General features: G+C 48.1%; 1 protein-coding gene across 2 annotated transcripts; it reads left to right on the forward strand.

Annotated features, from left to right (window-relative positions):
• Positions 1 to 453: 453 nt before the first annotated feature.
• Positions 454 to 6895, forward strand: Tmem171 (transmembrane protein 171). 2 transcript variants are annotated; one of them, XM_076856076.2, is made up of 3 exons: positions 454 to 1093; positions 4217 to 4358; positions 6697 to 6895. In XM_076856076.2, exons 1-3 carry the CDS (start codon positions 454 to 456, stop codon positions 6893 to 6895), a joined length of 981 nt encoding a protein of 326 aa, XP_076712191.2. The 2 variants fall into 2 exon arrangements, with proteins under 2 accessions (XP_076712191.2, XP_076712192.2); XM_076856077.2 differs by having other exon boundaries at positions 6700 to 6895.
• Positions 6896 to 19110: the final 12215 nt, after the last annotated feature.

Below are 19110 nucleotides of genomic sequence, written 5' to 3' on the forward strand. Positions count from 1 at the left end.
AGCAGCTATGATGAAATATGGGGCCTCTGTAAATCAGAAATAATCCCAGTGGTTCTTCCCTTGCTCCCCATTGTTTTTTGCTTTGAGGGAAGTGAATTTGTAAGACTCAGAACAGGAAAAGCCACACCCACTTATTTTATTTTTTAAAAAACATACTCTTATCTCAGATGCATGGTAATTGGATTTCCTTTTTTTGACCATCTTCATAAAATCACACATTCATGAGTTTCTGAATGCCATTCTGATTCATCCACCAACTCTGTGGCACTGTGTAACAGTTGTATGAAGTTCTACCTCCTGTGATTTCTGGGATGGCCAGCGAAGAGCAGGGTTGGTTAGTAACACCTGGACCTACTTTAATTAAGCATTTTTTTAATGTTTGCAGAGCTCTGAAGGCACCGAGGGGAAGGAAACACATCCCACATCACCTCAGGGAAGGGGCCTTTCCTGGCCATGTCTTCAACAGCAACTGCTGAGCCAGAAGGGGACCAGCAGGACAGGCATGTCAGCAAGCTCATTTTCTTCCTCTTTGTCTTGGGCGCCGTCCTGCTATGTGTGGGAGTCTTGCTTTCCATCTTTGGGTACCAGGCCTGCCAAAATGAATCCCTCCCAGACTGCAGCATGGTACTGAAGATCGCCGGTCCTTCATGTGCTGTGATTGGGCTTGGGGCTGTGATCCTGGCCCGCTCCAGGGCACGACTTCAGTTCCTGCAGGGGCGGAGACGAGGCGACCAGGCAGACCCAAACCAAGCCTTCATCTGTGGAGAGAGCCGCCAGTTTGCCCAGTGCCTTATCTTTGGGTTTCTGTTCTTGACAAGTGGCATGCTCATCAGCATATTGGGCATTTGGGTCCCTGGATGTAGCTCAGACTGGGTGTCGGAATCACTGAACCAGACAGAAACTGCCAGCATGGAGCCTCCAATCTGTGGGTTCCTTTCTCTGCAGATCATGGGGCCTTTGATTGTGCTTGTGGGATTGTGTTTTTTTGTGGTTGCCCACATCAAGAAGAGAAACAACTTGAGTGTGAGCCAGGATGCCTCTGAAAGCGAAGAAGGACACTCCCACAATATGGAGCCTGTCCAGGTCACTGTAGGTGAGTGGCTGTCATTCGGGCACTTGCTCATGCTAGAGTGGCTGTTGATTTAAGGCTTCACGGGGCTACCCTCAAGTCTGGTCTACATATTTTCTTCTTCTTTCTCACACGTTGTGTATGTACATTCGTACACACACACACACACACACACACACACACACACAAACCCATGCAAACATACACAATGTCACTGCTGTGGTGAGCCCTGTAGGAATCCTTGTTAACATCATTTCTCCCCAATGACTGTTATTTAGCAAAAGCATTGGGAGACTAAGTAATGAACTTGACTGAGGGCACAGAGAAGATTAAGAGGAAGGTGAGAAAAACCTCTGTCTACCTTAGGGACCCACCAAGTTACCCCCATTTCCCCTGTTATTCTCCTGCTGAGACCATATAGTACTATCAACTGTGAACCTTCTCCTCCCTGGCTGTGGCTGGCTGACTGTCCTTGATAAGTCCTGTAACCTCTCCTACCTTAATTTGTATATCTATAAAATTAGCACCACATTTCCAAGACTCCTTCCAGTACTAACATTCTATCCCAGATATGTTAGGATGTTTTAAGGGGACTCTCTGTATTGGTTTCCATATTGTTATTTACTTTCTGTAACTTCATCCTTGACTGTGGGCTTGGGGCAAGGTTTGCTCATATCAGAGTGGCTGTTGATTCAAGGCTGTCAATGACAGCCTGAGATGAAATATGACGGTACTTCTTTCTCCCACAATGCCTAAAAGTTCCTTTTGGGTCTCCTGGGTTTTGAAAAAGAGGTGGATTACTATTTTCAGTGTCGCCCCCCCACCCAGAGCAAATATCAGTACTTTTGAGCTCAGTTTTATACAATTGAGGAAAAGGTTGCTCATGTGCAAATTTTTATTATTTTTGATAATCTCTTGCTTTTAAAAGGTTAAAACTCTGAAGCTACAGCTTTGGCACTAAAGTTATTATATGAGAAAAGGGGTCCCCTGGTGTTATAGATGTTCTCAGCTTTTTTGAGGAACCCACTGGGGTACAAGTAAATTCATTCATTGGATGCTATAATTCCCTACTTGGGAGATTTTGAGGGGTGATCTTTGGGTTTGCTAGCAGGGGAGTTTCTAGGTCCAGGCTCCCACCTGGTGGCTAGAATTGGGTCTGTGCAAGGAACAGAGAAGTAGGTGTTGCTCTCGAGTGTGTGTCCTTGTCCTGAAGTCACTGCATCGATCAAGATCTTTTCTTTAACTCTGTATGCCCCATTAAGCCTGTGAAACTGGCATCTCCACTCCAGTTTTTCTCCTTGGAGGCTAGGGAGAAAGTTTATATCTTAGCTGCTATGTCTACCATGGACACTCTCAGTGCTAGATCCTAAACTCAGGAGCGGGTTAAGAAATGGCCCTGCTTCCATCCAGAGGTGTTTGCTGTGACCTCACAGAGGACATCAAGTTCTGAAAGCCTGGAGGAAGGCGAACCCCAAGGGCGAGGCCTCTTTCCAAGGAGCACGGGTTGCAAGGTGTGGGTGGCAGAGCTAACTGACACTGGGATGGACGTCCTTGGAGATAATAGGCTACTCTGAGCATTTCCTTGTTTGTTTTTGACAGGTGATGGCCTGCCCCGAGGCTTGCTTCACAGGTCTTTTATTCTGCATTGTGTAATTAAAGTGAGCCCTGAATCCCAATCCCAGTGACCCATCAAGACCTTCTAAAAAATTAAATGAGAATCCCAAGAGAGCCCTGACACTTTATCAAGTTGAGATTAGCAGTATATATTTCAATTCCAATCACCATCTCCTTGCAGAAATAGAGATAGAGTTAATGCATTTTTGAAAGGGTAAATCACCTCTGGGGAAGTGATCTAGGCATCAGGGTACAGCTTGCCAGTTGGGTGTGTTTCTTCATCAGGCAAATAAGTGCCCTTGGCCTGCGAGAGGGAAGGAAGCCCTTTGCTGGGTGTTAGACCTGAGTTTGCTCTCTGCCTGGCCCTGCTGTAACCACTGGACATACATGGTCTCCTCCAGTTCTCCTTCCTGTTTTCTCAGCAGGAGGAGAGCTTGTTTAGGGCCATGTTGGGCTGGTCATTGGCAAATGGGACCCACATAGCTTTTAAAGAATCCTGTATCAATACCAGTACACACTGATTTCCTACCGGTGCAAACAAGTCTCCTCCCTACAAGGAAGTTATTATATGTCTTTTCTTTTATTTTGCTTTGTTTTTGCCAATTGACTAGAAGTCTTCATCTGACCTCTGATGGTGGCATTGCCACACATCTAGAATGTTCTGGGTAATTCCTGTGGTGACATGCATTGAAATTTGAAGGAATTGGAATTTAAATGCAAATTAGCACTTTCTGGGTCCCTAGTTTCTCTTTCTCAAAACATGGGGATGTATGTATTCTAGAGTGAACAGTAGCCATAGAAATACAAAATACAAACTTTTCTTTGAGTTTGACCTTTATCTATACCACTTAGGTGAAATTTTGCTGGATTCAGTAATGGGAAGAAAATGACTTATTGTCATTTGTTTCAAGGCTGAAGTTGAGGAACTTGGCCCTTTACCCAACTTTTGATTAATTAAAACAAACCATTGAAAATTAGAAAAGTTTTACCAGCAGTAGGCACCCCCAAGGAGGGGAGGGAGCTTATTAACAAATGTCTCACACCAATCTTTTAGCTCAGGTTTGCTGTGAAACAGAGGCCATGTCCAACCTGCAGTGGTGAGCACTCTGGGCTCTGAAATACTGGCCCACTTTGAAAATAAAGACAAAGAAACAAAGTGTGGTAAAACGTAAAAATATTTACTCTTTTAACAGTTTTTAAACACACAATTCAGTGATGTTAAGTACATTCACAGTATTGTACAACCATCATCACCATCAATTTCCAGAACTTTGAACTATGACATTATCTCAAACAGAAACTCTGTACCCATTAAACAGTAACTCCAGTCCCTTTCCCTACCCAGCCCCACCCTGGCCCTGCCAACCTGTTTCACTTTATATATGGATCCCACAGGCCTACCTTTTAGTTTTGGCGTAACCAGCAGGTGTTTTGATCTTTTGCTGTATATAAATGGACCAAGTATAGAATTAATTGAATTTGCTCTTGCTAACTTGTTTTCTCTATCTTCAAACAAATATTGTGTTTCCTCAGGTGACTCTGTGATAATATTCCCACCCCCTCCGCCACCTTACTTTCCTGAGTCTTCAGCTTCTGCAGGAACTCGAAGTCCTGGGGCAAGCAGCTTGCTTCCACCCGAAAGCCCACCTTCTTATTACAGCCTTTTTAATGATGGGTAAGACTTACCATTTGTTCTTGGCGTATAACCTCACAGGCCGAGACCTGAATGGCCTAGCTTTAAGGTTTTGGCAGGAGAGTGAATAGTGTGTTGAGCATCTTTTTGCTGATGGCATATCAGGATTGTTGCCTTGGCATGAGTACTGCCTTTCAGGAAATTTTGGGCAGCACCTAAGTTAAGTATGTTAAAAGAGGTTAATATGACACCATCTTAGGGCATCTTCCTGTGCTCCTAGCAGGGGCTGTCCTCAAAGTGTCTAATAACTCTCCCATCCTGAGGAGAAATGAATGCCAGGGACTGGGAGGGTCCTGCCCTCTTTAGTCTCCATGGTTTTAGATTGTGGGGAGGCTCAGAGGCCCTGGATTATGGGGAGGCTCAGGGGCCCTAGGGATCTCCAACAGGTACAGAGTTTTAGTATTCTAATGGAGGCGCTTGGGTAACTGGTTAAATCAGCCTGCACCCTGACCTGACCCAGTGGTGCCCCTCCCTCTGGGTGCAGTCCTTCCCTGAGCCTCAGAGCCTTATGACTGATGGAGAGAAATGTCAGATCCACACCCTACCTCACACAGGACGGGGGGGAGTCCCACTCAAATGGGATGGACCTGAGGCAGCAGGAGTCTGGAACAGTGTGAGAGGGATGGAACTCAGGCTGACATTGAGGAGGGGGAGATAATGATCTCCAGTGTGAGCAACAGGGGCAGGAGAGAGATCCCTGAGGGTGAAGGATATGGAGACGGGCTTCTGGATAGCCAGAGGTGGGCTGGTTGGTGGTGGGGGGATAGTGAGCGTGGGCCTTTGAGGAAGAGTAGACAGGGCCAGGCCACTGGAGAAAAAGGAGGTGCTAGAGAAGGAACTGCAAAGAGGTTGCTGAAACGAGGAGGCAAAGAGTGAAAGGCTAGCGGACACTGGGTGGGAGGGGAACGTGTGCCAGGAAGGGGTTCTGGGAATTCCCAGGAGGGCTTGTGCAGACCCCGGCTGTGCAGCACTCAGGGAGCAGGGCTGGAGAAAGCACTGGTGCTACTGTCCAAAGGGGAGGTCAGGGAGCAGGAAAGGAGGAAGGGTTGCTGGAAGTGTCCAAGCCAAGTGAAAGGCTGGGGCAGGACTCAGAGATCTGTGGTCAGGAGAATGAGATGATGTGCATTTTTGAGCGGGTGGAGGAGCGAGCGTCAAAGGACTAGGTGACCAGGGCTGGGGACAGGTGCTGCCCTGCCTTCTCATTATGTTTAAGGCAGTATTCTACCTCCTTGCCTCGACGGTGCATCCTGGGAAGTGAACAGCTCCCAGACCCCATCACCCAGATAGAGCAGACCCAGGTGTGTGGCCCTGGAGAGGACAGCCAGTGGACATCCGCCTTGCCTCCAGGTCCTGGAGAGAGCTAGGTTGTGTGGAGATCCTTTGTTTCACAAAAGAAGGGGGCAGGCTATCTGATGAGAAAGGGAATGAGGTGACTGGATCGGGGAGGAAGCCTTGGAGCCTCACGGGTGGTGAGCTGGGACTGGGAGGTGAGTGCAGGAGTTGCCCTGCATGGAGAAAGGCAGGTTAGGGCTGGCCAGTTGGACGGTACTAATAATGAAATTTGCATTTTTTTTCCTTCAGTGACAAACTTTCCAAAACCATAAAATCAGTATTTAGAGACTTAAAGGAAACCACTACTGGGCTGGGGAGATGGCTCAGTGATAGAGTGCTTGCCTAGCAGGCACTAGGTCCTGGGCTCCATCCCCAGCACTGGCAGAAAAAAATAAAAGATAAATAAAATATTAATACTAAGCCACTGTCGCTGCTGTAAAGTCTTGAATCCCAGGGTCTGGATTTTCTTGCATTACTTCATGTGATTCTCACAACCACCCTGGGAAGAAGGCACGGATATCAACCCCAATTTACAGATAGGGTTAAATAACCAGAACATAGCCGAGTGGGATTCCAGCCCAGAGCCATTAACCAGTGTGCCTCTCTGTCTCCCTTCAAGTCTATGGCTTCATTTATAATTTTCTATGTGCATAAGTTTGACCACTGGCTCCCACGACAAAATACCAAAGGACAGTGACTCAGAGGAGATCCACACCCCCAACCCTGCAGATGGCACCTCTGCCTTCCTCTTCAGGGCCTCTTCTGCGACAAGGAGGATGGCAGGAGGAAGGGGGCTGTCTGAATGTTCTAGACAGTTCTAAGAAAAGTGAGGGGTTGAGGAATCCAAACAGATCTATAAAAAGTAGATGTGGGAGAAACGACTCCTTAGACCCCTGTCGCCACTGCCAAATGCACGTCGTGAAACATCGACAGGAACCTAGTACTTAAGGGTGTTGTTGTGTTAGCAACATGGTCTCTTTCTTCTCAGCAGAACCCCAGCTCCTGAGAGCCAGGGCCAGGCCCCCGAGAGACCACGAGAGTTCGTGTACACCATCTCTGGGCCGCCTGCCCGCTCCGACTTCTCCTACACTCCTCATCCCTCATCGGAACCGCCTCCTAGATATGAAGAAAAAGAACACGCCCCAAATACATCCTTGTCTCCATCTTCAGAGTCTTCCCCACCGTGAACTCAGTGCAGTTTTATATATAATGAATCATTATTTTATTTAATTTGTTTTTTTTTAAATAAAAAAACAAAAAAAGACAATAGCATTGACTGTGTCCTCATTTTCCTGATATGACATCAACAGGATTAACCAGCTTCCAGGTCAGATTCCAGTTGTTGGTGCTTCAGGCAGCAGGAGAGGTATGGCGCCCTCCCGCCAGGCACTTGAGACGGTTTTCTCATTTAGAGCGACAACTCTGGGAGACAGGTGTGATTATTTTTATTGGTAGATAAAGAAAGGCTTAGAGAAGGTAACAAATTTCTTCAGGATCGCACAGCTTTTAAATGGTGAGGTCAGGCTTTGAACCCATCTTGCTGGCTTCTGAAAGCCAGGCTCCTACCACTCCTCCTGTTGCCAAAGACCAACAGAGGCAGTTGTTAATGTTTAGCTTGCTCCACGGGGTCTCCAGTGTTACTTGCTTCTGGAACGGAGAAACAAAATGACTCTCCTAATTTCTTCTCCTCCTTCTCCCTTGCCTCTCCTGCTCCTCTTTCTCCTTCCCCCTCTTCTCATGCCTCCTTTCTTTAGGGAGACTTTACACAGGGCGGTCATAAGCACATTGATACCCTGGAGTCTCCAACAGTGAAATTTCTTCTACTTGGGGGAGTTTGGCAACTAGTTTCCTCGAGGGTTCCAGAAAGGATTTGGCTTTCTCCATAGTGAAATCCTGGTACAAAATGGTCTATTATAAGGACACTGCTAAACAAAACTTTTTAAAAACAGAGGTGGGTATGGGGATATGTATTTACTTAATTCTAGATACAGTCCTTGTGAATTAATGGCTCAGTATTTCTACCTGAGAGAAACTGATTTGTAGAATAAGAAATCTGTAATAATTTAACCTTTTTTTTGGGGGGGGGAGGTAGTAAAATTGGATTTAGCAAAAATATCAACTTTTCAGGGCTTTCCACAACTCATAATTCCCACAAGGTGGCATGATCCAGCACACAAGTGCCTGAGAACAGAGTTCAAGGGCATCAGTGCTACCCCAGTTTAACTGAAGTAATGACTGGTTTCATGTAAATTGCCACAGCAATAAATCAGGATGGCCTTCTGTACTAGCAGTCCTAATCTATTTTTAAATTGGACATTTATTGGATTGAACTGCTCTTAAACTTTGCTTTTTTTTTTTTCTTGCTGCTGGGAGGTTAATTATTCACATTTTAAAATTAGAACAAACAGTGGATTAGAACCACTTCCTTCTGCTGTTATTTGTTTAAAATGACCAAGCTGAAACTTCTAGGTAGAGTTACTTTTAAACATTTATGAGCTTTCTTAAATAATCTAGAGTCTTTATAATGGCTCAAAATTAAGGGCATTTTACATGACAATAAACTCAAGCAGTTAGAAATGCGTAGGAATAAATCTGACCTTCTGGTTAGAGAAGTCCATCTGCCTCCCTTAGCGGGTTGTGCTATTCAGCAAAGGGAGGCCTGAAGCCAGAGTCCATGAACTTCCCAGCAGTGAAAGGGGCCTGGGGTGTACAGATGTTTACTGTACTGAAACCACACGCAGCACAGCTGGGTGATGCATGCCATCCCAGGAGACGCGTTCTTTGCTCACCAAGGTTCTGGTGGAGGGTGACAGCTTCTGAGAACCCACTTGCAGACATGTTAACTTTCCTTTTTATATTGAGGTAAAACTTGCAAAACAAAATTGACTATTTTATCCTCACTCCGTGTGTGCATGCACATTATGTACATTCATGATGTTGTGTGAACTGCCACCTCCCCTAATCCAAAACTTTTTTATCCACCCTAAAAAAACCGTCCAGGCTGGTCAGTCAGTCCGCCTTCTCCCCTTTCACACCCTACCTCCAGCCTCTGGATATTTCACATCAGTGGACTCTTACAATATGTGACATTTTATGTCTACTTTCTTCTAACATGTTTTCAAGGTTGTTCCATTTGTAGCACACATCAGTACTCTGTTCCTTTTCATGGGCAAGTGATATTCCATGGTATGTATATACAACAATTTGTACACCCATTCATCCATTGATGGACATCTGGGTTGTGTCTACATTTTGGCCATTGTGAATAGTGCAGGTGTGAGCATTTGTGTGCAAGTATTGTTGGAGTGCCTATTTCCAATTCTTTGGAGGGTATGTACTTAGCAATGGAATTGCTGGGTTATTTGCCAACTTTGTATTGTAGTTTTTGAGGAACCCCTAAAGGGTTTTCCACAGTGGTACACCCTTTTACATTCCTACCAGCAATGTATGAGAATTCCAGTTTTTCTTTTTTTCTTTTTTAGAGTTGTAGATGGACAGAATACCTTTATTTTATTTTGTTTATTTTATGTGGTGCTGAAGATCGAACCCAGTGCCTCATACATGCTAGGCAAGCGCTCCACCACTGAGCCCCAGCCCCATCCCCTCCAGTTTTTCTGATCCTTACAAACACATTTTTCTTATTTGAGATAGTATTTCACTGAGCTTCTTTTTTGGGGGGAGGAGGGGTACCAGCGATTGAACTCAGGGGCTTCTACCACTGAGACACATCCCCAGCCCTATTTCGTATTTTTGTTTAGAGACAGGATCTCACTGAGTTTCTTAGTGCCTCGCTTTTGCTGAGGCTGGCTTTGAACTTGTGATCCTCCTACCTCAGCCTCCTGAGCTGCTGGGATTACAGGCGTGTGCCACTGCTCCGGGCTTCATTGAGGTTTTAATTTACATTTTCTTAATGACTGATGGTATTGAATATCTTTTCATGTGAGATGCTTGTTTTCGAACACCAAACATTATCATTGGCACAGGAAATCTTACAGATTGTTACGGGTTTGTCCTTCTAAACTCATGCAGGAGTTTAATCCCCAAAGTCATGTGTTAATGATATTAAGTGGCTAGAAACTAATCCTACTATAGATTAGAGGTGGTTAGAGGTGGGACCTTTGGAAAGGGATTAGGTTTAATAAGGCCAGTAGGGTGGACTCCCGTGATAGAATCCCAGTGGCTTTATAAGAAGATAGAGACCAGATACATAGATACACAGAGAGACACACACACAGGTACCTGCTCCTGCCTGATGCTATCCAGCAGTGGGGAGGGAAATCTTGCCAGAGCCTATGCCATGCTGGTTGGACTTCCAGCCTCCAAAACTATGAGCTAAATAAATTTCTTTTCCTTACAAGTCAGACTGCCTCAGGTATTTCATTATAGTAATGAAAAGTTGACCAATATTCAAATCTTATTCCGGATTTTCTTCTTATGGCATTGGGAAGTCTGATGTCCCCACCTTACGTAAAATAGGAATGTGGTCTGCAAATTCAAGTGGGATGACCTACCTATGGTGCGAAGTACCACCATGCTACCTCTAGACACTGTAGAATTCACGTCAATTCTTTGTCCTTCTCTGGGATCAGTTAAGAGAACTAACCTGACCAGACAACTCTACTGAGGTAAAACAAATTCTCCCTCGTAAGTTCTCTTTGGTATTTCTTCATCAACATAAAAGTGAAGGAGGAATAGGGCGGATCAAGGCAAGCAGCAGTTTGGAGGATGACAGCCCAGGGGAAAGGCAAGCAGACATTCATCCAATTTCTACCTGAGATTTTCGCCTGAGAGTGGGGTAGGGCAGGAAGCCATGGCGGCTCCCTGAATCCTCACGTGGGTAGGACTGTTGGGCCACTATCCGGGGTGTTGTTTTGAGGATTGAGGCGATGTGTCTGCTCATCTGAAGGGGGTTATCTTCCCGGGGTCGGCCTCAGGAAAGGAGTGGAACAGGCTACCAGAACTAGACCTCAGAATGCAGCCTTAGACATCAGAAGAGGAAATGGGTGGTTCCTTGGATCTTCAAGGAGCTGCCCTTGGGGCACATTTAGCACTTGGGTGGGGTCTTTGCTGGGTGGGGGCAGGCCCTGCAGTGTCTCTCAAACTTTCATAATGGTAAGAATGACCTAGGAAACTTGCTGAAAACCTTCAATTCCCCAATCCAGTGAGTTCCCATCGACATTTACTGTCTGAGACTCTGGTAACAGCACAAACTGCAGAGGTACCCTGATTAATAGTTGTGCCCTCTAGGCCTTCTGGAGAGTCCTGTCTACAGCCTCAGCCAGGGCAAAGGGACCTTGCGGGAAGGGTGTGGGTAGCAGCTGGTCCCAGTGCTGGGGGGGCCTTCAGAGGCTCCTCTCCTCAGGCTTCCTGGCAGCACTGCTGATGACTCACAAGAATTCCAAGGGAGTAGGGAAACAAAGCCAGGGTCATGCCTCTGGCCTGCTCCTTTCCCACATGGGTGGTCCCCCTCTACTTCCAACCACCGAGATCTTGGAGTCATTTATTAAGGAAAGTGGAGTTTTATCTTTGCTTTCTCTATCTTGGAAGAGGCCAAGGCTGTGCCCTATCAGAGCACCGGTGATGCTTGTCAAGACAGGCAGAGATGGAAGATCGTTGAGTTGCAATGGAATTGCTTGAGGTTGTGCAAATGGGAAGTAGCATGAAAACAGCCCCAGCCAGGGCTCCTCTACCCATGCCTCCCAGGCCCTGTTGAACTCGCGTGGATGAGTTTCTCTGGTCACTATGCCCAGCTGTGTTCTGCAACTGTGCCCTGGAACAGGAAGCCCTGATCCTTGGGCCTTGGAGGTAGGAGTGTCTCCAGAGGAGGGTGAAGTCAGGAAGCACACTGTGGGGGCAGGGGGCCTGTGGGGAGAAACGCCCGCTGACTGTTGGAAGGGAACCATGCATGGTCTGCCAGCCATGGTCCACAAGCCTCCAGGGGTCTTGCATACCTGGGATTCCTGGAGTATCATGCATGCTGCCACCAGTCCAAGCACCCCAAGAGGAACAAAGTGGAGGACTGGGGTGCAGCTTTTCCTAATAAGGAGTGCTTTGTGGGGGAGATTCTGGCTGGGTGCACCAGGTGACTGAAAATGCTTTCTGCCCCTGTGCAGTGACCTCAGCCGGGGAGGTGCGGGAGGTGCGCTGGCCCTGTGGGCCGGGGTGGAGCCAGTCCGGGAGCGTGGTGTGACCTCATCCCCGAGTGGGCAGGTGGCAGACAGAAAACTGGAAGGAGGGCCGTGGGTGGGCAGTCAGTGAACTACTGTGAGTTCTCAAGGTCGCTCAGCGGCTCAAGGGGCCAGAAGCTGGGCAGGCTAGAGGTGAGGGGGGCATGAACCACCGCTGCTGTCCTGGGCCAAACCTCAAGGCTTTTGAACTAGTGAGTGACTCTTGCTTACTGGCACTGGCTGGGCCCAATGGCTTTTCAGGGGTTTTCACAGAGGAGGAAGACTGCCTCCTTTGTCCTGGACCCAGAATGGCAGCAAGGCCTGGGAGATCTTGGGTCTTCCTGTGCCCCGTGCCCCGACCAGGAAGAAGCCTTTTTCCTGGCTGTCTAGTCTCCTCCATGTACAGATAATGGTAAATTACTAGACTTCCCTCACCCTTGGGTGCTAAGTTGCCTCCAAGAGTCCCCTCCTAGGCTCTGGAACTCTGTTCCTCCCTTGGGGAGTGGAGGGCAGTGGAGTTGCTGGGGTTCTCTACCTTTTCTGTGGAGCAGGAGTATAACCTAGCGGCCCTGTAGTGGGACCAGAGCTCACCTCTTATGGGTGCAGGCTAAGTGTTTTCCTGCTGGGTCTCAGGCACTCCTTCCTGCCATTCTGGAAAGGTTACAACTCATGACAGCTCCCACACATGGATTCAGAGTCAGCAACTGCCCCAAGGCCTGCCTGACTCCAAGGCTGTGTCCTCCCTGGATGACCATGGGAAAGGGATGTCAGCACCATCATATGGGGTGGCCAGGTAACTGTCCCTCTCCCATCCTGGCCTGTTGTTCGTGTCCTCCCGCATGGGTGAGGGAATGGGTACCCATTGGAGGGATGGGCTGACTGCAAAATAAAAGCTGTGAAAGTCATATATCAGAAATACAGACTAAAGGCAAGAATGGTTTTAAAGAAGGGATGTGACCAGTTGAGCCCACCAGAAGGGTCTGGCTCTAACAAAGAAGACGCCTGTGCTTGCTTTATTTATAGCGGTACAGATCAAAGGGGATCAGTAGGAATAAGGTTTCAGTGTGGGAGGAGTCTTGTCTTGGTGCAGTAAACAGGTTGTTTGGTTCTTGATGGGTCACTCCCATTTACAGGGCTGTGCTTGAACTTGAGCAGTGAGCTAAAACAGGGCGCCCAAGTAAATTGAGCATTCTCATAGATGGCTTCTCGCAGTAGACCATTCCTGGGGTGCACTCTGTGTCTGGAATTGGAACTGCAGACCAGCTCTTAGAAGGTCTCCCCACCTTTCTCCACAGTCATCTGCTGGCTTTGGAAACTTTTGTCTCTGGAATCCTTCCAGGTTAAGGGGGAGCTAGAATAGTGAGGGGCCACATGTTTATCAAGATTTCAAAGGGAGAATTCAAGGTCAGTATAAGGTCATAAGATAAACCAGAAGCAGGGTGTCCTCTGCTATCGGGGAGGCAATTTTGGTTCTCCAACCTGAAATAATTTACTTCAATGCGTGATGCCCCTGTTGTAAGCACCTTTAGCAGCAGGCACTGGTGGAACTGATAAGGAAAAGCCACAGTGGATGGTGGCCGCAGGGTGTGGCCCCTTCTGCCGGGGAGGTGGGATGGGCAGATAGCCTGTGACTGCAGGATCCTGTGTGAGAAAGAGCCTTCTGGAAAATCCTGGAGTTAGCTAGGAAATCTGCAGTGACAGCTTCCCCCTGGCACAGATGGCACGGGGGGGTTTGACAGGGTTGGACTGGACATGAAGCCTGTCCACACGGAGAAAAGCTGGAAGTCTGGCCTGGCTGGTAGTGGAGCTCTAGCCAGTACCCGTGTCTCCCACCTGGCTGCCAGCATCAGGGAAGAGTTTATTTAAATAGCATTCAACTAAAAAGATTCTTTTTCCTCAAAATACTGCTGAATTTTAAAAAGACTACGCTATATGAATATTTGTGGTATTTTATATTGGGTTAACTAATGATATATTTAATCACCCACCGATTTATGAACATTTAGATTGTTCCCCATAAACAATCAAGGGGGAGAGAGAAGCTCTGTGTTGCCACTGCTACCTGGATTCTGACGGGTTCTTCACACCTGGGAAGTCCAACTCCCTGCCCTCCAGCCTGTTCTGCTTATAGCATACAGCAGAAAGGGCACGAGATCAGGAACCACAGAACAAGAATGAGGCACCCAAAGAAGGTTTATTGGGGGTCACTCCAGGAGAGGTTTACTAGTCCGAGAAAGGGTGAGGGCCTGGGAAGTCACAGGCAGGAAAGGCAAGAATAATGCTAATTAGGGAAGATGGAGGTAGGAGAGCCTAGGCCATCTAAATTGCAGCTGATGACAGCAGGTTGGCTGAGCAGAATTTAGGGACATCGTGTCCGTGGCTGGTTAGTCAGGGCTGATGTGAGTTGATAGGGTGATTGCTTCAGCAATGGGGAGCCCATGGTGGTTGGGGTCCGTGGCCATGTCAGCTTCTGATTGGTCATTTCTGGTCTCCTCAGCCAGGTGGCCACAGCCACCATGAAAGGGGAAGGGGAAGGGAAGCCTGCTGGCCCAACATCCCGACCTCTTTGATGTTATAGGGTGCCATTCTCATCTGGCTACTTTCTGCTGGTAGGGGGGCATTGCTAGGGAAGGTCAGGAATTGGGGGGTCATCGGGAAGGCGGCTGTAGGGGTGGAGGAGCATCTGATTTACTGCCACCCGTGAGACTTTGCTGATGTGGTTTTGGATAAATCTGAGGAGACAAGGAGAAATTATTAGCAAGACACAGATTGTGAGGATGGGGCCCACAATCAGACCTAACCAAGTAGTAAAAGGGCTGAGTTCCACTATCCCAGGAGGAGTGAATGGACTGCTGCTGCCTTCATCTCAGTTCTTCACTCAGCCGATGTAGCACATCCATGTTTTCTTCTACTAGGCCTGTCTCGTTGATGTAATAGCAACATTCTTCCCTGAAGAATAGACAGGTACCACCTTTGCCAGGGGTGAGTAGGTCTAGGACCCTCCTATTTTGGAGAATGACCCATGCAAGTGATATTCTTTGTCTTTGGAGAGATGCCAGGCAGTTGGCAGAGGCTTTGACTGCTAGCTGTAATTTTTCTTCAAGTTCTGTAGTTGTGGTTAAGCTGTAGCCCAATGTCCAGGCCCCGATGCCTGAGGCAACCAGGGACAAGGCAAGGGAAATACCCACGACCACTGGAAGAAAGGCAGCCCGCTTGTATCTAGTGGGTGGAGGCAGGCTCAACGAGAGAAACTCAGCCTGCCCATAGAGTGTTAATTGGGGAACTAGGGTGACAGGGTGCAGAAAGAAGTGGCAGCAGAGGAGTTGATGACTTTGATCAACATCCCATTACACCAAAGAAAAATCCTGGGGGTGCATGGACTTGAGAGGAAACCGTAATAGTCACATTGTACCTGGGGACGGCTGGCGAGGCATAGAAGATGGAACGATTTTGTTCTGCTTCAGGAGATTGTCAAACAGGGGAATCCCTCTCAGAGGGGGAGAGGCATCACCCCCTTGGGAATTGTTAAGGGAAAGGTCAGAGGGACTGCCGTTAAGGGGGCGATCCAGAGCAGCACACAGAAAACCATCAGAAACATCATCGACCCTGGAGTCGTTTAGGAGTTAGCCCCTGATGTACAGGGTCAGCCATGAAAATGGGTTTCCCTTCTTTACCTCGAGTGTCCCTAGTTGGTGAGTGAGGGCAGTTTCTTTTTTAAATATACTTTTTTTTTTTTTTAAGAGAGAGAGAGAGAGAGAGAGAGAGAGAGAGAGAGAGAGAGAGAGAGAGAGAGAGAATTTTTTTTTTTTAATATTTATTTTTTAGTTTTCGGCGGAGACAACATCTTTGTATGTGCTGCTGAGGATCGAACCCGGGCTGCACGCATGCCAGGCGAGCGTGCTACCCCTTGAGCCACATCCCCAGCCCGAGAGAGAATTTTTTAATATTTATTTATTTTTTTGAGTTTTCGGCGGACACAACATCTTTGTTTGTATGTGGTGCTGAGGATAGAATACGGGCCTCACGCATGCCAGGCGAGTGCCCTACCGCTTGAGCCACATCCCCAGCCCCAGGGCAGTTTCTTTCTGGAGGATTTCTTGGTGGAGCTGAGGAATCATTCAGATGTAGGTGCAGAAAATCTTAAGAGTTCCATAGAGGTCACTGTCCCAGTACCAGGTGTATAGTTTTCCCTCCACTCCTGCTGCCCATTGATTGTCTCATGGATCTTTGATATTCAGGTAGGTCCTACCTCCAGAATAGGTATTCAAAAATTGGATTTGGGTGGTCCCTTTGACCTTGTGCATATTGCAGGAGGAGTGAGGTCATCCTCCATAAATACCTACCTGGTTGGGACTTGCAATACTGTTGGGTTTGGTCATAAGGAAAGCAGAGGATAGGTGGCGCTCTGCCAAGAAGGCAGAGGCCGGTTAATAGAATGGAGACAGTTGTTTGACAACCAGCAGGTTGGCAATCACTGGTTCCTAATGTCTGGGTCTTACCATCCCAAGTCCCTTGTACCTGGAAACGACAGCCGTAGGGATTAGGCAGCATTGTTCAGGTGAGGAGCACCTGTAGGAACAGACTCAAGAGGAGAAGTGGGAGTTTAGTGGGTCCCACCAATTGGGATGACCAGGACTTAGGGCCTGGGGTGAGAAACATGATACCAAGAGGAGTGGCCTAGTAGTTTGGCTGATGTTTACAGTTACCATATGGGATCCTGCCCAGTGTAGTTGTTGTGACCAAGGATGGAGTTCCTTTAGGAGGACAGTGTCCTGGTTGGAGTGGACCCTCAGAAGGAGCTAGTTCTATCGGGGCAGGAAGATAGTGGTCCACATGTTCCCGGAGGAGGTTTCGGAGAAAGATGAGATAAGGTAGATATGAGGCCAGAAGGGGGGTTTGAATAGGAAGATTGTGGTCATCAGGAAGGGGCATCCGTAGTTCGAAGGGGCTAAGCCCTGTGGGAGCTCTAGGGGCAGCTCAGATTCTGGTAAGAGCAAGGGGAAGCAGATTGGGCCAGGAGATTCGAAGCTCGATTGGGAGTTTTGTAAGGTGGTCCTTGAGGATCCCCTGCCCAACCTTCCCCAAGGACTGTGGCCTGTAAGGAAAGTGAAGTGGTTTCCAGGAGATGTTGAGGCTTTCTGAAGCCTGTTGGATTCTTTGAGAAGTAAAGGCAGGGGCCATTGTCTGACTAGGTAGATATTGGAAGGCTGAACCTGGGTATGATCTGCTCAAGGAGGACTGAGGCCACAGTTTCCACTGTTTCTCGAGAGGTAGGGAAAGCCTCAATCCATCCTGAATAGGTACCAACCAGGGTGAGCAGATATAGGAACTTTCTGTGTCTGGGCATTTGAGTAAAATCTACCTGCCAATCTTTGCCTGGTTGGTGAGTGGGGACCTTGGGTCGAAGGCCCCCTTGAGGTGTAACAGAGGAACATATCGAGCATGTGGAGTGGACCAGTTGAATGAAGTCACACCTGCCGGGCAGGTGAAAGAGACGTTGGAGGAATTGAATGAGAGGTTGGGGACCACTGTGAAGTCAATTGTGGATGTTAGAGAGGAGATCTCGGGCTTGGAGTTGAGGAAGGGCAATCCTGTCTCCCAGGAAGATCCAGCCCTTATCTCTGATCTGGCCCCCTCGTGCCAGGAGGTCAGTCTGTTCCTGCTGGATGTAGGCCATTTTGGTGGGCGTAGTGAGAAAAAGAATGGGAGCCATGGGTGGCTCGCTGGTTAAGCTTCTAGCCACCACATTGGCCTTGTTATTTCCCTTGGTTATGGGACTGGAAGTGGCTTGATGACCCCAGCAGTGTATAATAGCAACTTGGGAAGGGAGGGGGAGTGCCTCGAGGAGTTTAGAGGTGAGTGAGGCATTGGCTATAGGGGAGCCCTATAGTAGTTAGGCATCCTCCCCTTCCAGATGGCTGTGTGAGAATGTGTAACAAGAAAGGCATATTTGGAGTCAGTATAGATGTTCACTGACTTGCCTTTTGAAAGGTGGAGAGCTCGAATGAGGGCAAAGAGCTCTGCCTTCTGAGAGGTTGTAATCAGGGAGGCGGCTGGCCTCCAGGACTGACGAAGCAGTAACCACGACATAGGCTGCTCTGCGGCGCTTGCCTGGCCCGACAGTTGAGCTTCCATCTACAAAAACTGTCGAGTCTGGTGCCAGCAAGGGGTTGCTGAAGAGGCCTTCCCTAGGTGGCCGTAAGGCCTCAAGTACTTGAGGACAAGAGTGGGTAGTTGGAGAGGTAGAGCTGGACGTTGGAGAGAAGAGAAACCGGGTTAAGGGGTGAAGAGGCACAAAGGGAAATGGTAGGGTTTTTGATGAAAAGTAAATGAAACGCCTGAATTTGAGAGGAGCCAGGAGAGAGAGATTTATGTCCCAGGAGGTCCTGGAGCCTGTGGATGGAAGAGGCTGTCAAAGGTTGAAGGAGGGTCAACTTTAGAGATTCTTTGGTAAGTTCTGCTGCCACTGCGAGGGCCCAGAGGCAGGGTAGCCATCCCCGTACTGTAGAGTCGACCCGTTTAGAAAGATATGCTACAGGAGGTAGGAGGGTCCAACTGGCTGGGCCAGAAGACTAGTGGCAATCCTTGGTTTTTCATCTGTAAAGAGGTGGAAGGGACGGTTGGGACTGGGTAGGGAGAGCGGAGGTGAGAAGATCAAAGCATCTCTGAGTTTGAGGAAAAATCTAGAGACCTGGATTGGTGATGCCAACAGTCCAACAGGAGTGTCTTTGGCTGCCTGGTAAAGGGGCTTGGCAGGAAGAGCAAAATTAAGAACCCAATGTCAGAAAAATCCAGTGAGCCCCCAAAATGAGAGGATCTGGTCTGCTGACTCAGGAGGCTGCAAGCTCCTAAGAGCTTGGATTCTGCCTACAGTGAGGCTTTTGGAGGTTGGGGTTAGAAGAATGCCCAGGTAGGTAACCGAGGGGACTGAGAGTCGAGCTTTGGTTGGGGAAACTCGGCCTCCTCAGGAACCTAAACAGTTGAGTAGGTGGGTAGTGTGTTCCCGAGAATTCTCTAAAGATGAGTTGCATAAGAGAAGGTCATCTGCATATTGTAGGAGGGGACTGACTCTGAGATCACAGGTAGCTAAATCCCGGGCCAGTGCCCGTCCAAACAGGTGGGGACTATCCCGGGAGCCTTGAGGAAGAACAGTCCAGGTTAGTTGATGTGAGGTGAGGGGTCAGGGTCCTCCCAGGTGAAAGCTAACAGGAAGTAAGAATCTGGATGAAGCAGGA

The sequence above is a fragment of the Callospermophilus lateralis genome, chromosome 5 (genome assembly GCF_048772815.1).
Source record: "Callospermophilus lateralis isolate mCalLat2 chromosome 5, mCalLat2.hap1, whole genome shotgun sequence".
Taxonomy (NCBI): domain Eukaryota; kingdom Metazoa; phylum Chordata; class Mammalia; order Rodentia; family Sciuridae; genus Callospermophilus; species Callospermophilus lateralis.